At 43.4% G+C, this 17,143-nt stretch overlaps 1 protein-coding gene across 2 annotated transcripts in view; it reads right to left on the bottom strand.

Moving 5' to 3' along the window:
• LOC143039854 (ribosomal protein S6 kinase alpha-5-like) overlaps positions 1 to 17,143 on the bottom strand; it is a 329,791-nt gene that overhangs the window by 19,769 nt on the left and 292,879 nt on the right. For both annotated transcript variants that reach the window (XM_076210124.1, XM_076210115.1), the window contains exons 4-6: positions 10,110 to 10,225; positions 6,141 to 6,335; positions 3,404 to 3,507 (exon numbers count right to left, since the gene is read on the bottom strand). In XM_076210124.1, coding sequence (XP_076066239.1) covers positions 3,404 to 3,507; positions 6,141 to 6,335; positions 10,110 to 10,225 — 415 coding nt within the window. The remainder of the gene's footprint in view (positions 1 to 3,403; positions 3,508 to 6,140; positions 6,336 to 10,109; positions 10,226 to 17,143) is intronic.

The following is a 17,143-nucleotide window of genomic DNA, read 5'->3' on the forward strand; positions in this document are numbered from 1 at the left end:
TTCAGCTCATAGAGATAAATACTCGTAAATTGGTAAATAGATAGATCAACAAATAAATTAATAAATAAATTAACTAATTAACAAACAAAAACATTCTTTTTATTCTCAACAAATAACATATAACGAAATGACGCGGCTCGAATCCGTTTTCTTTGAGTCAGAAGAATGGGAAACTTGCAATACCCCCAGCCTCCTACCGAGCTTTTGACACTACAGAGCGACAGCTGACGGACAAGCACGTCGAACTGTTGCGCACCCCGTGGCTGGCTACCGGCAGCTGCAGGATAAGCATGCAAGGTCAGGAGATGGAGGGGGTCTCGGGGGGGGGAGGAGGAGGACAAAAGACAGAGGCGGACGGGCAAGGTCTCACAGAATCTACTCTCACATCATGTCAACCTAAGAACGGGGAAGATTTAAAATCGGGAAATTAAAACGAAGCACGGAAGAGAAGAGATACAGAATATAGAAGGAAGGGAAAAATAAATAAATACAACAGAAAGTCAAAGGGGATGGGGAAGCAGACTGAGAAGCGAGTGGGAGGTTCGCAAGGAGAGGTTCTTATAAACAATGCACAACCACGCGCAACCGCGCATACATACACACCCGCATCCCCCTGCACATATTCACAGCCTCATTGGTATTCTATACCTTCCTACTACAGCCTCAACTGGTAAGGATTCGTTTACGAGTACAGCAGATAATGGCTTATGAACAAATAATATTTTAGTTGGTTGCCAATGAAATATAGTGTGTGTGTGTGTGTGTGTGTGTGTGTGTGTGTGTGTGTGTGTGTGCACGCGCGCAAGGTAGAATTTCTATGGCTTTTTCTATCCCAAGGTGAACTACCTGACACATATACATAGTCCTGTGAGGTTCTTCACAAACTACAACCAATTTCATGCCAGGTTATTCTATAGCGAATTTCTACTTCGTTAAACAATCGAAAATAATCGGTAAGGAACCCATCTCCACTCAGTGAAGTGAATAAGATTTCGAAAGTTGGAATTCCGACACGTTACCTTTGTCGTGGGTGAACTACGACACACACACACACACACCACCGTTTCGGTTCTCGTTGCTCGTCAATTCAACTTATTGTTTCCGATTATCATAAATAATTAGTTGTAATTTTCCTTTGCAAATTGCTCCCTTCTAAGTGATGCATCTCCTAAGCTGAGATGATTTTCCATAGCATAAAAATGAATTCATTAGTTCTACAGTATATTCAATGTCCCAAAACACTTTAAGAAATATTCGTCAATTCCAAAACCAGTACAAATCTTTGGCCATTTTCTTAACAGAAAAATATATTAGCTGTTTCAGAAGAAGTACTAGTGAAATTCACACACTCACAAGATAATACCAGGTAATTTTGTTAAAATGGTATTCGACGAAATATGAGAGTAGCATAAAAAAAAAGGTCATTAACTTTTACTTAAAAAAAAAATATCTAGTGACCTAAGCATTTATGTCACTCTAACGATGGTTTTGTATTTTCACTAATAACAAAACGTATAAACTTTTTCCATGACTTTCATAATTTTTGGATCATAGCACTTTCCATGGGTTCGGGCCGGGGGGGGGGGAGACCAGATCCTCTCACTCACCCAACCTGACCTCAAAAACCCGCCGTTGCCTCTTCTTGCACATCGAATAATATCTTCAACATCCAAAGTTATTTCACATCAGCTCCAAATGCGGACTGGTCCTTGCAGACAGGGGACTGATTCAAGAAACTTCGAGCAGATTTTTCCAAAGTCATGGTAACTTTTCCTTAACATCTGAGTTTTCGTCCAATACTTCTGAATTGGTCTTTTCTGAGCGCAGTCGACACGATCTTTTACAGGGATCATCTCAATATTTTTAAACCATCAACAAACTTTCGAGATCACGAACTCTCAGGTTGGCAAGAGTTACGAGGGACTCCTCCCACCACCCCAACCAACCCCAAATTTCTCTTCCTCGTCCTAAGGTCAAAATATTCAAAAGAAACCCAAAAGGAAGTCTTCACTCTGTCCATCTTCGTAAAGACTCAGTCCATAACCTCGGAACACACACACACTTCTAACGATCACACATCGAAAGACTTTTTTTTTTTTTTACTGAAGTTGGAATTCATTGTCTGAGCGCGCGCGCGCACGTGCCGTTCAGTAAACAGACCAGGGACATATGGGCGGAGGTCCTTACTAACTCCAGAAACAAATATACATAAACCTGCTATTTTACATAATCGAAACTCCTCGCACATCATAATCGAACCCCTTATAGGGAAATCTGGAAACTCCCCCCCCTCTCCCATCCCTCACCGTTCCTTTCCTCTGGTTCGACTTGACTCTCTCAGTGACCCAGATGTGAGTTCGCCAAAACACGTGCCTACGTGAAATCCAAGTCTCAACAGCTGTTGATGTCTGACTAACCCTAGCTAAACATGTGTTCCCACAACAAATGCCGAGGACGATAATGTACACGACAAATGTCTTTTTGTACCCTGGCTGACACTAAAAATGACCGAGCAAAATAGGCCACAAAGAAAAAACGAATTAATCTAAGGAACAAATGCACATCACGAAGGAAAGCAGACAGGCAAGCAGACGCAGACAACGCGAATACACCCACACACAAAAACAACGGCGTGTCTAGAAAAAACAAGTACAAGGTCACGTGAACACATATACAAATCTAGTAATTGTGCTGTACTACCACCAGAGCATCTGAGAGATCAAGAGAATTTATCACAAGAAAGAAAAACGCCAATAAGATAACGGGAGAGAAGAACCATTGGCAAGTGGTGATCATGCAAGAGGGGCGTGATGGAATCAGGGAGACGAGTCTCCCTGATGATCTCCAAAAACCGTCAATCCATCTGGAGATGCAACCTCGTGAGGCTGGCATTCAGTCTCAGAACAGGGGCCAATATTTCCTATCAACTTCAACTGTATTTCCTGCACTTTTTTCAAATTAGGAGAGCTGACAACCGGCGACTGTTCTTCTATTATTATAATCTAGTAACAGAAATTGTCCAAAAATAATGCAACTGGGACACCCTTCAAGAGTTCCTTCCGGGAGAGATCTAGGTTTAGGCTCGAGACCGTTGCCAGCCATGTGGGGCCACGGGTTTCCAGTCAGTGTAACTAGAGTATTCAATCCCACTTTGGACATGATACATTGTATATCCATAATGCATATGGAACTCGTTCGTATTCTCATACTCTCTGATTGATTTGGCTTTAACTTATAAAGTATTCACCAAAGCAATGTCAGTTTCAATTACTAATTTTCAAGTCACGAGTCCTACGTAGTTTGTGGCACCCGTTTGTGGCGCGGTATTGAGGCTGCTTCGTTCCCGAGGGGATAGTCCGAAGGACCTGCAATGTAAGTAATGTTTGAGTTGGCGAGCACCTACCTTGAGATTTCATGTTGGTTATTTCTCTCGCCCTCGACGGTGAAAGGCGATGCACCAGTGAGCAATTCGTAAGTAAGGACGCCGACACTCCACCAGTCCACAGCCTGTAGGAAAAGGAACAGATAAGGCGATAACAACAACAACAATAATAGTAATAATAATGATAATAATAATATTAATAATAATAATAAATAGTCATTATGTAATTTCATCTTGCTTGAATACAGTTACAACAATTGACTTCTTAAAACCCATTGTGACGTTATCAGAACTTACGGATTTGGTTTCAGCTAACGCCAGCCTTGAGAAACCTCGCGTCTATGAAGGGTGTCAAGGAAATTTCATAGTGTGTCACGGGGTGAAATGATGATGTGTCATAGGGTGTGGCAGTGTGTCACGGTCTAAGACAGTGCCACAACCCAAACACGCCGCCCTACACCAACGTCTCAGTCAGAGTTCAAATTCAGCCAAGAGTTTCCCCGAGCGTCGTCCGGTTGCGGCGTTTTTCCCGCGCAAAACATTCAAGCAACATGACGTCACGGAACTGTCCCGGCCATTCCAGCTCCAAGGGACTTCCCTTGTCACACATGCCAACTTCGAAGACATCTAGTGCGTATGCGTGTGCGCAACGCACGCACACACGCACGCACGGAACGAAGTGGAGCCCCCACTGAGGCAGAGACGAGTCGGTCAGGATCAACTCCAAGTTCTGCATTGCTGGCACGAAAGTGAAAGTAACTGACTCCATCCCCGTTCCACCCACTCCCATCAACCACATCCCCCGGCTCTCTCCGTGCTTCGCAGTGCCAGCCGCTCTCAAATCCGCTTCCCAAATCAGTCTTTATCTTATCTTTGCCATACACGCACATTTTCCATGTTTCACTCCACAACATGCACTGTTTTATGCTTTACATTTAAAAGAGCAGTTTCTTATTTTGGTCACTGCTGTATCTGTAGCTACTCTGACGTACGTCATCTCAAAGCGTCTAGTTTCTTTGTTCGTCGCTGTTGACTTTGTTCAATGGCCTTTGTTCTAACGTGGTCATCTGTCTTTGTTCGATGGGAACGGTCTATTCTAGTTAGGGTTTTCCAACTTAGTTCAATAAAGGTCGATGAACAGTCTTTCCACATGCTTCAGTGCTAGTCAATGTTTGGCCATTTAGCTCTCCCTCACTCCTATTTTACTACAGGAAGGGGTAAAAAAGTGTATATATGCTTTGTAATTTTCCTTTGAATTAGGACTATTGATGATTAATAAATTCATTATCAGCTAATTGTTAACTCTAAATTCGTGTTCGGTTGCCGCAGTTGACTTTTATTTACGCGTCGCCCTTCCCCGGTAGCGAAGGGGCTTGGATCTACCTCGATTATCCGTCTGTACTGGGTGACATTTCTTTCACTCCAACATCAGACTACTTCCTTCATCTCCATGGCAACCCCTCGGCAGCCACGGGGGTAAAAGAATATATATTTATAAAGAGACTCGGTACAGTAACCTTCATCAAACTTGGTGCTGACGACATTGCAGTAGGGATGTTTGAACAACGCGGCACGACGAAAACAGAACTGTCGTACATTTTTTTGTTTATTCGTTCGTGTCTGATTTCTTGCACCGACCGCAGAGCTCACGTGAGAATGTGTCCTGCATCTATTATTCACCAGTCAATCCCCTTAAGGCACTCTCGTCATATTTTTCCACATCTTAAACGGTGCAGGAAACGCCTGGTTATCTATCCTTGGTTACCTTGGATTTCAAAAGAATACCAAGCTCTCTTGACACTGCATCCAATGGTTTATATTGCAAGAACTGGCTCAGAGGCGGGTTTTACATTCCAAGCTCGTGTCCGCATTCACACAACCCTGTGTATCATCTTTTATTCAATCGTCTCTTTATCTTAAAGTCTGTGCATTTTATTTTGTTTTCGGTACGATTATCTGCATCCTTGTGAAGATGTGTTCGAATTGTTTAAACTTCATTTCACTGGCAATCAATTATATATATAAATTTCACATTTCTAATATTTTGCAAAGGTTTCTTTGTCACTGTCCACCCGATATTCGAAGTCAATTACAACTGTCTTTATTACACACAACTCTTCCTATATCACCCAATATTCTATATCTAACACTGCTGTCTTCCTATCGTACTAATAACTGTTCTCTGACAGACTGCCTGCGAATGTTATTGGTTCCCTGTATATGATAATTCTTCTAGTAATCTATCTATACCATTACACTTCACAAACCAATCCTTAGAAATATAATTGCTCAAAATTTCTACCCTAAGAAATTTTCAACTTCCTTTTTGATTTAGAGACTCGCTCCTTCTGGGTAGGAAAAAAAATCTGGCAACAGTCATAAACGGTCATTAAACTGTCCAATAAAGTGAAGCGTCCAAGCGGATTTCACCCCATCCTTGCAAATTAAATTATTTATATATAATACACACACACACACACACACACACACACACACATATATATATATATATATATATATATATATATATATATATATACATACATATACCAAGGCTTTTTCCCCCTTCCAAGGGATATATATATATATATATATATATATATATATATATATATATATATATATATATATATATATATATATATATATATATATATATATACATATATACAAACCTTGGTATCCGAGAAGGGGCTCACATCTCTTAGCCTGTAATCATGAAACTCTCCCACCACCTCCTCCTCCTCCTCCGACTTACCTGATCGTGACCATGAGTTCCTCCTCGAACAACCTCGGGAGCCATGTACTCGATGGTTCCGCAGAAGGAGTAGGCCCGCTGCTCTTTATCCTGAGGCAGGAAGTCTTTGCTTAGGCCGAAGTCGGTCAGGATCACGTGACCTTCCGAGTCGAGAAGAATATTCTCGAGCTTGATGTCCCGGTAAATGATGCCCAGCTGCGACGAGAAGATAAGAAAAACCAATTTATATATATATATATTTATTCCGCATGACAGCTACATTGAAATACTTCTCTAACATAATTCAAAATGTCATATACCGGCGTGAATCATGGCGTGAAGGTCACATAAGAATGGCGGGATGAATAGGCAGCTAAGAAAATATCCGAAATGAGAACATGCTATCATTCTTGGAACAAGGGAGCCACAATCATGACACAAATATGAATAGAAGAAATTTTGTCTTGGGGAGTTAATGCGCGAAGCTGTTGTGTGATACAAATGAAACAAGATGTGCTGACAGGCATTGGCGATATTACTTCCCTCAGGTGTCCTGTTCGGGACGAAGGTTACCAAGGCTATGTATCTATCGCACTCGGTTGCCTGGTGTACGAGGTTTGTTACTACGCATTGCCTGTTCATTATATTTTACCAAAGTCACGGTATTCTTTCCCCCCTCCCCCTTGCACCACTACCACTGTAAAATTCTCCTGCCCTACAAACTGTCTGGGACTTTACACGATATCTAACTTCGTCTACCCTTGCTGGCTTGTCTTGACTTGTCTTTCCTGATGACCATGGCATTCTCAGTAATGCCTGAAAACTACATTTCTTCCGGAATAAATAGACAATATAATTGACGACATTCTAATAATTATTCTTGGAATAAAAAAAAAAGCCTTCAATGCTGGGGAGATGAGACTTTGGTAGGGTAAGAAAATAATATTCGAGGAAATTTTTATCCCTGACTGTACTTAGAGAAGAAGTGCTTTATCTGAACGTTCAACAAAGTAGCGTGTATTGTACTACATACAAGATCAGATGGAGCATGAACGACATCGCAATGCGTAAGAATTTTCACGTTTCAAAACCTGTTTTCAGAACAATAGCCTGAAAGCTCCTTGCAGATCGTTGTTATTGCACCTGCTCTCCTTCGTCTCTTCTTGTCTTCTTTCGTCCTCTCCCCCACCCACTCCACCCCACCCCCAGGGCTCTCCATGGCTTCCTCCATCAACGCAGCTTTCACAACAGAGCAGAGCGGTCTTTGAGACTACTGGAGTTTGGGGTCTAACGGTGCAAGCGGTAGCGTGAGTGGCGGTTTGATGCTCTACTATCAACGTGTTTACTGTCGACATTTGAAATTGCCATAAACAGCCATGGTTTCCCTTCCTCCCACCCATTCTTCCAACCACTCCACGTAGCACTTGCATGTACCTCCTCCACCACTCGGTTCATATCGCCACCCTTCCGCCATCATCCCCATCCACCACCTCCGCTTCTCCACCACACCTGTCCTAACCCCACGGCCAGGCCAGTATAATCAATAGGGTTGTCATCTGGGAGGCCCATGGCGAACACTTTTCGAACAGACCTGCTCTTTCCAAAGGCGCCAACAGGAGTAACCGTTGCCACTAACGTTATGACGTCACTGTCCCCCGCCACTTCATTCTGCCAACTTCAATACCTCATCAGGAAATTGACGAGACCGCTCTCGAAGGTTAACCCTCACGGTCTATTTATAACCCTCGCATTCCTCTCTTCAGGTGCACAACTATTCACATCCCAACTCGACATAATCGGCAATCACGCGGCCTAGTCTACACCAACCAGAAGGCAAACTGTCAACGTTTCTTTCTTTTTTTTAATGTCCTAGGAATGGACATGATGTCACATAACCATTCTGCGATCTGGAACCTAGTATAGGCACTTCCATGCATGTGGGGTTGCACAATCTTCATATTCGGAAGACTGAAAACCTCCAATACGACCTAACAACACTCCCTGCTCACAAGAGCGTTTTCCCTGTGCATCATCACAAACCAAGATCCCTTCCAATGACAATATCATAGCTACAATCGACAACACCATCTTCACAACTCGCAACACCTTCGCTACAAACCCGAACACCTTCACAACCAGCACCTCAAACACCTTATCCTATTGGTCTTTCACAACCCACAACACCTCCATCACACCACCTCATCCTACAAACCACCTTCCTGGCAGATGATTCATGAAGATCTGTTGGATTTCTTGAAGACTTCTGCGCCACACGACCAGCTCCTCCTCCTCCTCCCCCGTGCCAACGATTATCTTTTCTATCGAATCTGTGAATTTTCCCTCCAATGTCCTATCCCAGGCGTCCCCAATTTCTATTCATATCCGCTGCACATTTCTTTCTATTATGCATCTTCCTCCTCACTTCCACAACCTCTTGTCTCCCCTGCCCTTCCTCCCCCCCCCCTTTTTTTTTTTACTCCTTCTTTCTCTAACTCCCTTCCTTACCCTTTACCTCCCTTTCCGCTCTCCTACTCCCCTCCTTACCCGCACGACCTCTGGATCCTGACGCAGCGGCCAACTCACAAGGTTTGCTCAGGCCTGCTTGCCTGCCTGCCTGCCTGCCTGCATGTCTGTCTGGTGCCCTGTCCACCATCTAGTGCCACCCTACACGTCATCAGCGTGTCCCGCCGCACTCCTTCCCTCTCTTTCCACCTTTCCTCTTCCTCATCCTCCACTCTCTCTTTCTCTCTACATACACACACACACACACACTGCGAGTCCAGTCTTAATGGCCCACTGCATCTCCGACTATCCCCAGAGGCTCAATATAGCTTCTGTGCCTCGCCATGGTGTGTGGGTGTGTGTTTAATTTTCTTTCATCTTCAAATTCTATTTCATGCTTTAACCTCATTTGCAGTGTTCATACATAACACTCTCTCTTCCATGGTTCTCTTTATTCCTACTCTTCATCATAATTCCCCTTTGTTCCCTTCTCCACCCAGCTTCCTTTAAGGTCTCCTTAATCTCTAATTACCTTTTCCTCCACTTCCTCCCCAACTCCCGCCCCCCGACGACAGGCACAACGCACCCAATGCAGATGGGCGAGTCACTGCGATTTCGAAAAAAAAACCTCCTCCCCTCCCCACCACTACCAACTCCTCGCTTCCTACTCTCCACCTTCGCTTACCTAAGCCTTCGACTTTGTCTATTCCCCGAATCCTCCTAACCTCCCTCACCCTCTCCCTCCAATTCCGCCTCTCTATTTCGGCTTCTGCTGTCCTCACTCCGCTCGCTTTGTCTTGTTCGCTTGTTTCCACATTGCCCCCTCCATAACCTAACCTTCCTTCACACTTAAACCATCTTCACATCCTTCCTACCCGTCCAATATTTCTTTTAATCTTCCCTCCATGTATCTACCTACACTCTACTCCCTAACCACCATATGGGGTACAAACTGCGTAAGTATATGTAGTTAATATTTTGGGGTCTTTAGTATCCCTGTGGACCAGTCATGCAACATTCCTTTGTGACAGAAAACTCGCCAGTCAAATACAAATGCTGATCTCTTTAGACTTCTACCTTTCTTAAACCTCTCCCTTGCCACCTGTTCCCACTTCCTCGGTCCAATGTTCTCCATAAGGACAGACGCACCAACGAAATACTACTTTACTCTCAGCCCCTCCCCCCTCTTCCGTCTCCCCTCTTTTCCTGCGCGGATTTCAAGCCGACACGGATGCTGGACCAAAGATGGAGGGTGGCCATACTTCCGTCCGACCTTTTATTCCATTAGGCTCATATCACCTCCTAAACACCTACCTCCTCCATACAAACTACCTCCATTTTCTCTGCAACTCACTCGCCCTCCACACAGGCTCAACCTCTATCCTCCTTAGTCGTTCTCTTTCTCCCTCGGCCTACTCCCCTTCCTTCCGACGCTCACTGCGGTAGCAATGCCAGTATACTGTCGGGCGTCTTAGCAAGCGGACCTACCTTATGCAGATGTTCTAGCGCAAGGATGATCTCGCCGATATAAATGCGGACTTCTTCCTCCTGGAACCGCTCCCGTTGATACAAGTGGGTGAAGAGCTCGCCCCCGCTCACGTAATCTGCAAAAGCAAAGCCCGCGGGTAACGGGGTGTCAGTTGGCGGATAAGGACAAAAAATGCTGGTAATAAACATGACAACTCATTACGGATGCGCCAATACCAAGTAGCGGCTCAGGCATGCTTGCCCGGCTGACGAAAGGGAACCTGCTAATGATTAAGGAAATATTAGTAATAATGGTTGTTGTGTGGAATGGGCAGGGGATAAAAACGATAAATTATTTTTTAATTTGGTTGTAGTGATGAAACGTATGAGGAAATGTTTAGGTGATTGCATCTCCCGATATCATCTAACATCTGCGCCGAAGCACTCTACAAAACATGTTCGTTAAATTAAAAAACAAAAGTAATTATATAGGTCATCCTCGCTATTTTCAATTGTAAATAAAGGTAAAAAGAGTTCACGTCTACAAAGCACAAACGCAAAGGCGACACACACACACATGTGCATGTTACTTGGGCGTGCGCTTACATGCACATGTGGGTGTTAACATGACTGCCTGTGCATTGAGCTGCAAGGCAATGCAGCGCAGGTTTGATGCGATCTCTCAACGGTTACAAAGCCAAATAGAGGGCGGCTGGCGTCCAGCCTCAGCCCATCGCGCCAAGTACCAAGAAACGAGTTTTCGTTTAATCTATCATAAATAAAGAATCAAGTCCATCGTTGTTGAATCATGAGAATAAATGTTTTGAGGAAAATAAACTGCCGGCAAATTAGTCTCTTCCCGTTCTCCCCATCACACTTCACTTCACTTTCCACGCCTCCCTTCTCTCTCAACTTTGATTCCACAAGGAATAGAACAGAAATACCATACAATGTGTGTCTGTGATGACAGTTCGATAAACGTTAATGAAATATATATATATATGCAAATGTTGCATCATACAGATAAAGATGATCATCCAAATGATAATGTGGATGACGACGACGAGATAGTAACAGCACATGGTATACCACGAGTAAAAATATAAATAACTACAAGAAGTAAGCAATGAGAGTGGCCTTGGCTCGTGGGAAGGACATAAGTAGTCTTTGACAGGGAGGTAAATAGTATACACAGGAATGATTGCGTTGGTAGCGGTGGAGACAGTGGCAGAGTGAGAGACGATGTTGACAATGGTAGTGGTTGTGGCGAACGGTGGTTGAGACAACACAAATGCAGAGGAGTCCGTAAACGACGGATGAAAAACAAGATGACTTAAAATTTCAATAGCCACTAAATCAAGACATTATCGTAATCACAATTAAGACTACAATTAATACCAGTCTCCATGTCTACACTGCAACGGTTATTCCCACAATCAGTGTTGAAATTATCTTCATCAACAAGAAAAACAGTAAACGCTCAAAGACTGATGAAGAAGAACCAAAGAAAACGAAACGAAGAGAAGGGTGTGGATGGGGAGGAGGAGAAAAAGGTTTAGCAGGAGGGCGGATGAAAAGTAAGGGTGAAGGACAGGGTCGGATGAAAGGTGGAGGTGAAGGACAGGATAGGATGAAAGGGGAAGGAGGGGAGGGGAGGAATCTGGCCGAAATGGAAGGAGGGAGAGAGAGAAAGATGAAGCTGGAGTGCGACACACTGCAGGAACTCTCCCATGCCCGTCCATATGCGTGTGTGTATGTGTATGTATATATATATATATATATATATATATATATATATATATATTATATATATATATATATTATATATATATATATTATATATATATATATATATATATATTATATATATATTATATATATATATTATTATATATATAATATATATATATATATATATATATATTATATATATATATATATATATATATATATATTATACGCACATAAAATATGTGGGAAGGGGATGGAGTGGGGAAGTGCAGATTAAATGACGAGACAATTTCAAATTTAATGAAAGAAAAAATATATAAGAAACTAAAACGCAGGAGAGATGACAGGAAACGAAAAAATCGCAACAAGAAAAAGAAAATAAGGAAATATAAATTCGAAACATGGAAGAGATGAACAACTGAGAATTGTAAGAAAATATAAGATGGGGCACAAAAATATTAATAAGAGATTGTTGGTTACGCGAGGTGAAATCGTAGGCAGGCTTAGCGTGCAGTGATGGTCAAGGAAGTCCAAAACACGATATAAAAAAGAATAATGAGAAAAAAATCCAAAAGAGAAATACGAGGAGGAAGCACAGACAGGAGGGCACAACATGTCAAGGAAGGGGAGGAGGAAACAGTAAAAGAGAAATTAGGTAGAAGAGGTAGGAATCGCTGTGATGGCGAAGAGGCTGAAAACGAGGTAGGAACATGGAAAAGGACATGCGCTCATACAAAGGAAAAATGGGAGAGAGGACGAGAGGAACAGAGGGGGAAGAAAAGGAAGAGAAGAGGCACAGGACGGGGAGAAGGTGAGAGACGGAGGAGGGGGTAGTGGGGAAGGGGAGACACAGAGTCGGTATGTAGGAGATAATGTAGGCCCAGTGTTTCATTGCCGGAGGTGAGGCATCCACACTTCAAGACCAGAGGAGCTCCCGAGTCCAGAGGAACTCCACGGGGAGGGTAAAGGAGGTTGACCATGAGAACAATGTTCTGGGGATACAAAGAATGAAAGCTTTGGGAAAGACAATGAAGATAGAATATACATACAATTACATATGTACATGCGTATGGTTCAACACTGGCTTCTCTTGGACCTCGTGCTGGACCCGTGATCGGCAGCTATTACATCCCCGGATAAAAGCTCATTGCTCATATAATCCGAACTGTGGATAATGCACGCACGCACGCACACACACACAATCCTTTGCTAAAGGGGAACAGTAACGACTTGTAGTTTCAGTAAATGCTTTACACAATGGGAGGGCTACTTGAACTCGGGACCTCACGCATGGGAAGCCTTGACGTTAACCACTACACCAGCAAACCACGTATGCGTGGGAGCCTCAAAAGAGAGGGCAGCTCCCAACAGGAACAATACATGAAAACTGGAAGAGTGGGAAGAGGGAGGGGGGGGGCAGAAGAGTAGAAGACGAAGAGGAATGGAAAAGCTGGCGAGGGTGAGTGGGAGACTGGAGAGTGAGGGCAGTATGTGGAGGAGGTGTGGAGTGTGAGATGGAAGAGGAGGAGTGGGCGAGGCCTTTGCATCCGTGTGTGCGTGGTCGGGTTTTCATGCGCGGGGGGCAGTGAGGGAGCGGAGGAGGGAGTCTCTGGAAGTCGACATGTAAAGGATGTCATGGTACAAGGGAATAAAGGGGAATGGGGGAGTAAAATATATCCAGAGGGAGAAGATACTTATTATCGTATATGATGAGAGGGACGTGAACAGTTGAGGAAAAGACAAAGGAAAGAAGGACGCAGGATAAGAGGTGTTGGAGGAGGAGGAGGAGGAAGAAGTGTAGAGGAATGAAGGAGAGAACTGGGAAGAGACCAATTGAATGAAGGGGTGGGGAAAGGAGGTGAAGGGGAGTCATCGAGGTTGGTGGGTGAGGGCAGGGGAGGTGGGGAAAGGAAGGGGGAGGGAAGGAGGAGAGAGGGGAATCTGGCCTACTGGAATGCTAACTAACGACCACCGCCCGGGGTGGCGCAAGGTCGCTTCTGCTTCTGCTGCGCTTTCGTCTGCACTCCTGACGATTTGTGTGTGTGTGTGTGTGTGTGTGTGTGTGTGTGTGTATGTGTGTGTGTGTGTGTTTCAGGTTGCGACATTCCCCCCACCGACCAGTTACTACTTCTGTTCTGTCACTGCTATGACTATCAACGCGACGGTCTGCAGCTGTAGTTCTTCACCTTTTTCCCACCGCACCCCAACCCCACCCCCGACCTCTTTTGTACTTCGCCCTTGCCTCCGAGCTTCCCTCACAGTGTAGACCTTGATTCCACGCTCTATATTTCTCAAAGGGAAAAGAAACACGCATACACACACACGTGTGTGTGTGTGTCTATGTGTATGTAAAGCGTTCAATATTTAAGGCAAACGAGAAACGTGCACTTCTATCTTGGTATTTCATCCCTTATACCCTTTGGGAAATCCCTTCTGTTTCCCCCCTGAGCTTCCCAGTCTTTCCCCAGTTTAAGAAGCACCAGTGCACAAGCTGCAGATATTGGTGCCTTCGGGCTGCCAGGAATGGGAAAGAGTTCTTGGGCTGGCTTCCACAACACTGCTGTACGCTTGTAAACGTTTGGTGCCAATGGGGGAGCTGTTGATGGTCTTAAATGGCTTTTGTACAAGTTGTGTAAAGTGGCAAGCGGATGCTGTGACAAGTGTTGTAATCATGGTCCGTTTATTCTGACTTGGTCGCTAAGAGAATTAAAAAAAAATCTCATCAAGCTTCTAGAGCAAAAAACATAACGAAATTAACATGGAAAAAAGAAACAAGAAACAACGAAAAAATTAAGTTACTAAGGCTTAACGATCACAAACTCCTTCATCACTGTGTGCTATGCAGGTTCCCGATGAAAGGAGTGGGAGGGAGAGGTACAGAGAGCACAAGAGATAGTGATGGTGACGACGGCGATGGATAAAGCAACGATGGTGCACTAAGTGCACATGGTGGTTAAGTGGAGGGGGGTCCTGGTGAAACAGGCAGAAATGGTGGTGGTGGTGGTAATAGTAGAGAGTCGAGAAAGGTCGTTATTATAGAAATAATGATACGACCCTGTAATGGCGGCAGTGGCATTTGACACTATGCGGCGAGGAGGAAGGAAACAAGGAGAACGAGGGAGGAGCACGAAGAGAAGAAAAAGACAAAGAGCAAGGGGGAGGTAAAGAAGGAGAGAACGTTGAAAAAATAATTAATAGGCGGAGAAAGGCGATGACCAGTTGGAACAAGAAGTGGAGAAAAAAAGAGGAAAATGATGAATTGAAAGACGAACATTAGGTCAAAGATGACGAATGTGACAAATCAGATTAAACCCAAGCAACGACCAAACGATATATATTTGTATATATATATATATATATATATATATATATATATATATATATATATATATATATATATATATATGTATGGCAAGAGTGGTATAGGTAAATTCCAGGAAGGAGCAGAAGTATTTTATTCTCTAACGTTTCGACAGAGTCTTCTTCAGAGAGATAATAGTACAGGCAAATTGGAATACATTGACTATATACTAAACGGGTCATCTCACAGGTCGCCTTGGGAAAGAGTCCGCCGTTTGTGCCCCCTCGATGATTAATCTTGCTGTTGTGCGTGCCAAATTTACAAATCCTTCTCTATGATTGGTTGATTTAAAAGTATTAATATATGCAGCTTCAATAGTTTTTCTTGTCGTCTTTTTCATACCGGTGTGTAGGATTTTGGTGTTGTTCCAATTAGGCATATGTCCGTGTTGTGTAGCGTGTACTACTAGCGAATTAGATGTCCTGTGGTGTCGCATGTCATTCTTGTGTTCGTATAATCTTTTTGTTATTCCTCTTGAAGTTTCTCCAAAATAAACTGCATCACATCCACCACATGGAATCTTGTAAACCACGCTCTTTTCATTTTTCTCTTCCGTGTGTTGTTTACTGGATAAAATGTCCCGTGTTTTCTGTCCTGAGGAGTGTACGACTTCCATCCCTATTCTCGCTAGAAATTTGGAATGACATGCGACACCACAGGACATCTAATTCGCTAGTAGTACACGCTACACAACACGGACATATGCCTAATTGGAACAACACCAAAATCCTACACACCGGTATGAAAAAGACGACAAGAAAAACTATTGAAGCTGCATATATTAATACTTTTAAATCAACCAATCATAGAGAAGGATTTGTAAATTTGGCACGCACAACAGCAAGATTAATCATCGAGGGGGCACAAACGGCGGACTCTTTCCCAAGGCGACCTGTGAGATGACCCGTTTAGTATATAGTCAATGTATTCCAATTTGCCTGTACTATTATCTCTCTGAAGAAGACTCTGTCGAAACGTTAGAGAATAAAATACTTCTGCTCCTTCCTGGAATTTACCTATACCACTCTTGCCATACATTTGTCTTTTATCTTGTCATATATATATATATATATATATATACATATATATATATATATATATATATATATATATATATATATATATATATATAAAAGAATGCATGAATAAAAATAAATCAAAATAGAATAAGTTGAGCATTCGTCTCGCCCGTGCAAGGACAGGCCTGCCACTTTACTTGCAACACTCTTGCGGTCTTTGTCAACGCTCACGTTGCTCTCACTGCTGACATTGTCAGTTATATTCGATGCTCCTCGAGGCACAGAAGCTACTTCGGTGTACTCGAGACTACGAGTAATGCAGCGTCTAACAAAGAAGACAGGAGTCACTTTTGCACGTCATCCACTTTCTCTTTACGTTTTGGACGCTGATCCGTCGCAAGTCTCTTCGGAGCTTGATTGTTTAGCAAGAGAGTTGTGTTTCGCTTCTATGGTATCTCGTATAAGGCCAGAGGGCACCGGAGGAGCTTATGGCAGCCAGAGACCGTTCTACACCAACACCACTGACCAGTACTTCATGTTTACGATTGCTTCATCTCAATAAGTTTTTGTCCGTGCTGGTCAGTAGAACAACCAGGTAGCAATTAAAGACGCAGCTAATGGAACTGCAGCGAGTGGTTCTGATATTGTTGTTGTTGCTGCTGCTACAGCTATAGTTGGAAATGATGGCGTTAATGTTAGCGTTTAATTGCTTACAATGATAAAAAAAGCAGTGTTCTGATACCGACGTCATTTATGCAGCTTGAGCCGACAGTACAATTGCTTCTGCAGTCGTCTATGAGACTGCAGTGGTTGCGCCATATTTGTCTTCATTGCAGTGATGTCTTAGACATACCAGATATGTCGGTGCTCTGTCAAAGGTAACAGTGGAGGAGGAGGAGGAGAGGGGGAGGGGGAGAGAAGGGTGCAGATGAAATCGTGCGGGG

This window comes from Oratosquilla oratoria, chromosome 2, assembly GCF_046742065.1.
Source record: "Oratosquilla oratoria isolate Oo_2021 chromosome 2, ASM4674206v1, whole genome shotgun sequence".
Classification (NCBI taxonomy): Eukaryota; Metazoa; Arthropoda; class Malacostraca; order Stomatopoda; family Squillidae; genus Oratosquilla; species Oratosquilla oratoria.